A 7,910-nucleotide genomic window follows, 5' to 3' on the forward strand; every position below is an offset into this window, starting at 1 on the left:
AATTGTGATGATACTTAGACTAAAATATGCCTGGAAAAATTACCTACACAATAAGGAAAACTGCCTCACAATCTGTGGTTTCAGAGTTTATGGCAATTAGGCAGGCATTCTCATTTATTAAATGTATAGATTAAAACAAGCAATTTACAAAACAAAATCAGTACAATTCACTTTCCATATTGCTGATATACAATTTATATTTCACATCTATTTATTTAATTCAATGGTTCCTCATTTAGAAATAGTTACCATATACCTTCCTAAGCCATACATGCTTAACAAATACTAACTGGTAGATTCAGTTCCATTTGCCCCATGAGTCCCTGTGAGTAAATGGGAGTTATTTGCCACATTTGCGATAGCTCCAGACATGTTGACAATCTTGGGCAAGATCAGTCCGTGAGGCAAAGATGCGATGCTGTACCCACTATACCCACTTATGTCGAAGTGAAATAAGACTTCCAACTAGAACGTGTGTACTTTATTAAATAGATGTTATTTGGACATACATTGAAAACCCCACATTAAGAGCCTAATTCTAAGATATGAGTAAGCCAAAAGCCCCCAAAAGCTGGACAGATTTATTTGCATACTGCAATTTACAGTAGGTTTGAGTGTGAACATCCTTCTCAGATCTAATCTCTCTGCATATTTTATATCTCCCTGACAGAATTGCAACATGGTTTTGCATTTTTCTCCATCTCATAACATATACCTAGATTAAACAGCTTTGTTTATTAGCATTATCTGCAGAAATGGAATAAGGGTTTAATCATCTACAGTACTTCCATTTTTTAACTATGTGCAAGTAGCCTATTGCATATCATGTTGTGTAAAAAAAAAAAACTGCTAAAAATCGATACATCGCCCCTTTCTCTCCCAGTCTCCATAGCGAGTAGGCTCTGGTCCTTTGGGCCCTCCTTTCTCCTTTGTAATGGGGTTTATATCACCTGGAAATTCTACAAAAACAGAACAGAAAAAATGTGAAATAAAGGCACCTTCAAAAACTGCATGCAGTAGATAATTATGTTCTACATAGACCCCCAACTTTTATTTGATACAGTATGAAACATTCTGAGGGAAAGTTATTTCCAGTGCATTAGTTCTAACTGCAAACCAAATAGAAATGTGTCATTTTACACTATGGCTTCAGTTGTGCCAAAAAGCCCCGAAGTACCAGGTCCCAGGCACCTCCGCTGTGTAGAGCTTCTTTCTTGCTCAAAATGTGTATGCTTTTAGCTTATATAAAACTGGGAGTGACAAAACCACATTGCTAGATTACACTGATTAACTGTACGTGTGACATATATACATCTGTATGTGACAGAGTCGTAGGGCATAATTCCATTGTTTACAGTAATTTACTGCATGCTAATCGATTCCCTAGGGCTATTTAATAAGCCCTGAAGTCAGGCTGCATTTATCAGGGATTTATTTTCAAGATCTGGACAGGCTCAAAACAAATGGTTTGTAAATGTATAGCCTGAAGTTCAAAATCTTGAAGGTACTGTATGCTTAATGAATTATTGGGCCTAGATGAAGTCCGCCATTAATCTGTATAGTAAGTGCTACAAAGCAGCGAGCAGAGATTTTCTCATGTCAAGTTACATTGGGACTAATCTGCGCCTTTGTACATGTGTATAGACAATTCCTGTGTGATTAATGTTGCAGCCCTGTGTCACTAGTATACGGATTGGCTTTTCAATGGTTCTGTGATGCATATAAGGTGCAAAACTACATTACACTTATGTTAAAGTCTCAGTCACACCAGGAGCCTTGTATAGACACTAGAGGCCAAATGTAATAGGGTGTGAGAATCAAAGTGAGATTTTGGGAGACGAAAGTATTTTGAAAAAAAACAGGCTGTTTTTACCATGTAATTGATTGCAGCTTTAAAAAAAAGGCTCAATCTTTCACTTTCTGATTCTCACACCCTATTAAATTTTGCCTTAGGTGTGTGAGGATACATCTGTATTAATAACAAAAATGTTAATGTGACTTTTATCTGAACGTTATTGCAGCTTTCAAATGAAGTAAGTTCTGTGGTGGACTTTGTGGATTGAAATAACACATTGCAGATTTTCTGCTAGGCAGGATGCATGTAGTCAGCTGCTTGTGGTTGTGCTCTCCTTGAGAATGCTGCATAATTAAAAAAGGCCAAACTTAAATGTTGTTTATGCAAATTATGTTTACCGTAGCATTGATATATGTGTCATGTATTTGTGTATTAACTGGTAACCAACACAACTGTTTCATTGAAAAGGCACTTTTTATTGATATATGTGTATTATCCACATTGCAATTACATTGTAGTTTTGAAATATTTCACATTTGCTGTTCTCAATAAAAAAAAAAAAATATATATATATATATAAAAAGTTAAACTGTTTAAACTATTAGTCCATTAATGAATGAAGGCAGAATTTAAACAAGGGTTAGCTTCACAGACTTGTTCCCCATTACCCAGTCTACTCATTATACAAGCTGTGTAAGTACCAATGTCCTTTGCCTTATTACATGCAAACGGCAGCATCTGTGATACTGATTAGAATCAGAAACACACCACAGATTTATATTGCATTCAACATCATCTTACATTCATTTCTAGTGTGCTTTCCTGTGCTCAGGCAGGACCGGCGAGCTGCGCACATGTCTTCTGACTTTATCGTAAAGACTCACATCTTGTGAGTGGGATGAAAGAACCAAAGAAAAAAGGAATGCCCTATAAGGCGGTGATGGTTATGTATTTAAAAGTATCCATATACAGTACAGTGAGGTGTGCCTTCCAACCAGGCATATAATTACTCCCTATATCCGCTATCCCTAATTTCTTAGTTTTATTATAGCGATAGAAGCTATAGCAAATAAGACAGAAAATACATTAGGTGTTTCGTTTTATACTATAGTATTGTGTGGGGCAAAAAAAAATTGCTTAGACATAAAAAGAAAAAAGAAGATCATATATGATCCTTCATACATTAAACAATACCACACACAGCTATTCCTATAATTATTATGTTTCTAACCACAGGTTGCTTTGGTCAACTTCTCCATGTTATCCCTCTCAAAGGAATGATACCCTCCTAGATGAAAAGGAGTCCTGCTCTAAATATTACATGCAAGAATATTATAATCAGAAGCATTCTCTCTGGACGTTACCTATGACTGGTGGAATACATTATACAGCATAACGGGATATCTGATAACGTTTCCTCACATACAGAATCCTAAGAAGATTATCTTATTTATAATACAACGTCCATAAAATATCAACATCACTCATTGGGGTATATTCATTGCCTGTGGCGAGGGGTTTTTTATGGCGAGGATGGCTTGTTTTTGGAGAGGATTGCCGTTTAACTCCCCCACCAGCCGCTCGCCCTTTTCTATGTTCCGGGGTAATCCTCACTATCAGAGGACAGTGTGGATTCCCCCGAACTGTGAGGTTCGCAGCTGATGTAGTGAGCCCGCTGCAAATAGCGAGGTGAAAAGGGCGAGTGCAGGGAGTGGGTTGAATACAGAGGGCGGGCTATGACGGCGAGCAACAGGCACTGCTCGCCGTCATAGCTTGCCTGTTTGGCATTGAATATACCCCATTGTATCTACACAAATTCTGGTGAGAACAAAGTATTTAGATTGCATATGTAAAATTTGGCCTTTGACAGGTAGACTTTAAATAAAATATAGTGGTGTAGCAAATAAAGCATTACTCACTTTCCAGTACTTCTTTCTCAATGTTAGGTTGTTCATTCTCATCAAACCGCCCAAGAGGTGTCTTTGGTTTCTTCAAAGGTGGATTTTTAGAGTTATTCATTTGTGGTGAGTTATTGCTAGCTGCTCTGGTGCAGTTCCAGATTCCAGTGTACCCTTGATCATAAGAAAATAGGTTTCTTAAATCGAAGCAGAAGAACCGTGTATTGACAATTAACGAAAATTATGATAATTAGCTCATTATACAAATAATCTGCTTTTATATCGTACTAGTTAAGAGAATAAAAGTCATATATAATTGTCCTTGGCTGGACAACAAGAGCATATACTCTGTACTACTTTACAGTTTTAGGGTCAGATGTATCAAGCTTCTAAAAGTTATAAAATGGAAAGTGATAAACAACCAGCTCCTATAGCCCCATACACACAATGCAATTCATATTTTATTCAATCCTGATTTGATCGGACCCTAATTGCATGGGCAGTGTACACATTCATTTTAGACCATACAGTACAGATCTGTACTATATAGTCTTGCCTGCACAGGCTATTTTCCTATCCGATTTCGATGCTGTGCATTGGGATCGAATGTGGCTGAAAACCGTTCGATTTGATTTTGACTATATAATCAAAATTGAATAGAAAAATAGTCAAAATTGGACCGTGAGTATGGGGCTGAACTGTCATATCACAGGCTGGGTTTGAAAAATGACAGGAGCTGATTGGCTGGTTGTTTATCACTTCCAACTAGATCACCTTTTGAGGCTTGATTCATCTGGCCCTTATGGGCCCTGCAAACTGAGCAATATTCAGGCATTTTCTGAGCGATTTTACATTAATACACTAATTCGCTCAGAAAATGCCTGAAAAATGCTGTGTGTGTGTGTGTAGACCACACAGCAATTTAAATTCACAGCCCAGTGGGTCTGTCTTCCCCTGATTAATAATTGGCATGCAGGTTATTAATCAGTCGGGGCCAGTGTTCTCAACAACAAACACCGCCCCTGACACGTCACTCAGCACACAGCACTGTGCAGCTGAGAGACCTGAGTGAAGAAGCATTGGTCAAAACGCTCTCCCTACACACGTCGGTAAGTTTGGAGGGCCCATGAGTGGAGAGTTAAACCTTGGAGAGAGACAAAGTACAAACCATCCAGCTTCTGTCATTTTTCAAATGCAGCCTGTAACATGGCAGTTAGAAGCTGAATGGTTGGTACTTTATTTAGATAATCTGCTCCTCAGTTTCCTTAAGCAGCCAATACACGCTGCGATGCCGGGCTGTGCGTTCTGTGCTTTGAGGTGCGCGCTCCCGCGGCACCTCATCGCACAGTACAAACAGTATGTGCTTGAGTCCCTGAGTCCCAGAGAGGCCCCACACCACGCACGCTGCACCAATTACTCTCCGGAGTCCAGCAGCGACAGGACATCTGCCGAATTTGCAGGAAAAATGCGTGGCAGCTATCTTTCTGGCAATCTGCGCATGTGCAGTGAAGTCTGAGTGCTCAGACTCCACAACAATGCCCTGCTGCCAACAGCGATAAGAAAATCTCCAGAAAATAGCAGCCACGCCATTTTACTGGAGATTCGCCCACGCACAGAAGGGTCTAAGCACTCTAATACTCCAACCCTACTGCTTGCAGCGCTGCTCTCGGGAGAGAGGAGGGGGCTCGGCCAAAGGAGGCTGCACACAGGCCTCCTGCTCTTTTAAAATGCCCACACCACCGATACCACTGTTGCAGTACATGATTATTCAAGATACTGTCACCTTCGTTATCAGGTTAAACAAGTCTCCCTAGTGTCCGTTGACCTCTCCTTAAAGTGTTTCATATATACATGTGTTCATACCCCACAACTCTTCCAATTTCTGCGGGAAGGTCGCGATTTATAGTGACTACCCCACGTCCCACACATGGCCAGTAGTAGCATTGTGGAGTCCCCCCTGCCACTCACTGCAGTGTGGCTGTGACAGCTGTGAAACAGGGCATGGCCTCAGAATTTCCTGAGGTCATACCCCTTTATGGGGCTGCATAGGAGTCCCATGTCCTTTTGTAAGAATGTTTGGAGGTATGCAGGTGCTTAAATCTGTCTCTGATACTAGCTAGTGCCTTGCCAGGCATTGACCACATGGCTCAGTAGAAATATAACTTGTTTTGTACCTTCTGTAGCACAAAAATTAAATTTACCTATGTAGAAACCTATGTGAACATACCCCCAACATCAGTGCTCACATCCATCATGTAACTTGGGTCTCTTAAGACAACCCACGGGAATGTGGTTTCTTAAGCCCCATAAACAGTACGGCAATATGGGGGCCAAGCATCGGCAAGTGCATGCACGCTTGCCAATGCCGAGAGCAAAAGGGAGAGATGGTCGTGCTACGGAAGAGTAGGGAGGGGGTCATTAACACTGCATCATTAGTGTGGCATGTACACACTAGGCCCTTTCTGAGCGATATTGTGAACAATAACGCCTTAGTGTGTACGGGGCTTTAGAATTAAAGCCCAATAAACTCTAGAAGATAAAGTAAAAGATATTGGGGGAGATTCTCTAAGAATCTCCGCCCCCCTTCGCATTTATAATTATCGCATATGTTGTAACATATGCGTTAATTATAGCAAAGGACAGCTCTTGCGTTGAGAGCTGTCCTTTGCGGTGAGAGTCGCCGGGTCCCAGCAGGTCCCGGCGGCTCCCCCCTCCCTCACACACCCGGCGCTGCTGCGGCTGCGCCGGGCTCTCCTCCTCCCTGCACCCGGAAGAGGATCAGTGCAGGGAGGAGGTCACAGGTCTGGGCAGCACAGCTCTGTGCTGCCCGGACACAGGTGAGGGGGCGATGCGGGGCGGCGGCACGGGGCGGCGGAGGGTTGCGGTAGAAGCCCATTGGCTTCTATGGGGCATCGCCAGATTTTTCTGGCGATGACCCCCGCCGCGGTAACCCGGCGGGGGATGCTTACAGCATCCCAAAATGTGGTAAAAACCCAGTTAACGAGGTTTTTACCGCGTTTTTCACTTAGAGAATCTCCCCCATTGTCCAGAAAGGGCATTTTGAACCATATCTTTCACAATATCATCTAGTGTGTAGACTCAATATCATTAACAATGCACTCGCAGTCGTTGTTAACTATGATTGCGATCTACTGAACATGTAGGTCAAATTAGCAATATAGCCAAGTGACCTGCATGTTTAGCATGCCTCAGACATCACGTAACGATATTGGTGGCCGTTATCGTTCAGTGTGGACGCATAATATCGGCCGCCCTTGATTAACTATATCAGCCACGGACCCCACTAGCTAGTGTGTGTGTGGAGTTTTAGTCTCCTGCTAGAACAGCATTATTTAAGGTGTGGCAAAATGAAAAGGAGACTTTTGCTGTAGCGTCATATCTAATCGCAGTGGGTCAACGTGTTTGATGACTGAGGCGAAGTCATTCACTACACTTGCGCAACTGGGAAAACCACCATGCCATCTATCGTGAAACATATTGACCCACCGCTACCCATTAAATACACCGCTAGAGCAAAAGTCTCCTTTTCATTTATGCACACCTTATATAAGGGTTACATAAGTTACATAAGTGCAACAATGTGAATGTGATGCAAGTTAAATGTTGGGAGTATAAAAGTTTTGATGGAACAAGTTCTAACAGCGTCCGCTTTGTGTCACCACCACTACCCGGCAGAGCGGAGACCCTGACACAGCCGCAGCGGGTTACCGCTATCACACAGTGTAATCACGTCCTATCTGCTATACACTTTTGGTAGTACGGCCACACATCACTCACTAGGGAGACGACGTGCCGCAGCACCCCTGCACAGCACCGTCCCCGCAGCCCGGCAGCACTTCCACACCGACCCAACTGTCATGGCGCTGCCGGCACACAGTCACCTCTCCCCGGTTACAGCAGCTGACTGCGTTCTGCTCTGCGCCTGACCTGCTTGAGGATGTGGAGGCGGCTGCCCTCTGATTGGCTGACGCGTAACTCGGCCCCACAGCATGTCGTCATGTCCCCTATTCATTGGTGACGTTATCCAGCAGCGCTTCTGACGGACGTAATCACAGGGACAGTCACAGCAATGAATGGATGGGGATTACCGTCTAGATTGAAGGACACCCAGACAGGACTTGCTATACCGCTCTTACCCTACATTTTGTAACCTGATCGCAGTGTAAGGTGGTGCTGAAGAAGTTACTAATTTCTCT

At 42.7% G+C, this 7,910-nt stretch overlaps 1 protein-coding gene across 1 annotated transcript; it reads right to left on the reverse strand.

The window, feature by feature from the left end:
- Positions 1-466: 466 nt before the first annotated feature.
- Positions 467-7,660, reverse strand: SDHAF4 (succinate dehydrogenase complex assembly factor 4). The gene is made up of 3 exons (XM_083177254.1): positions 7,492-7,660; positions 3,715-3,867; positions 467-959 (listed from the first exon to the last, which is right to left on the reverse strand). The coding sequence occupies exons 1-3, from the start codon at positions 7,571-7,573 to the stop codon at positions 850-852; spliced, it is 345 nt and encodes a 114-aa protein (XP_083033380.1). The 5' UTR covers positions 7,574-7,660; the 3' UTR covers positions 467-849.
- Between the last annotated feature and the right edge of the window lie 250 nt (positions 7,661-7,910).

The sequence above is a fragment of the Crinia signifera genome, chromosome 3 (assembly GCF_055691185.1).
Source record: "Crinia signifera chromosome 3, ASM5569118v1, whole genome shotgun sequence".
Taxonomy (NCBI): Eukaryota; Metazoa; Chordata; class Amphibia; order Anura; family Myobatrachidae; genus Crinia; species Crinia signifera.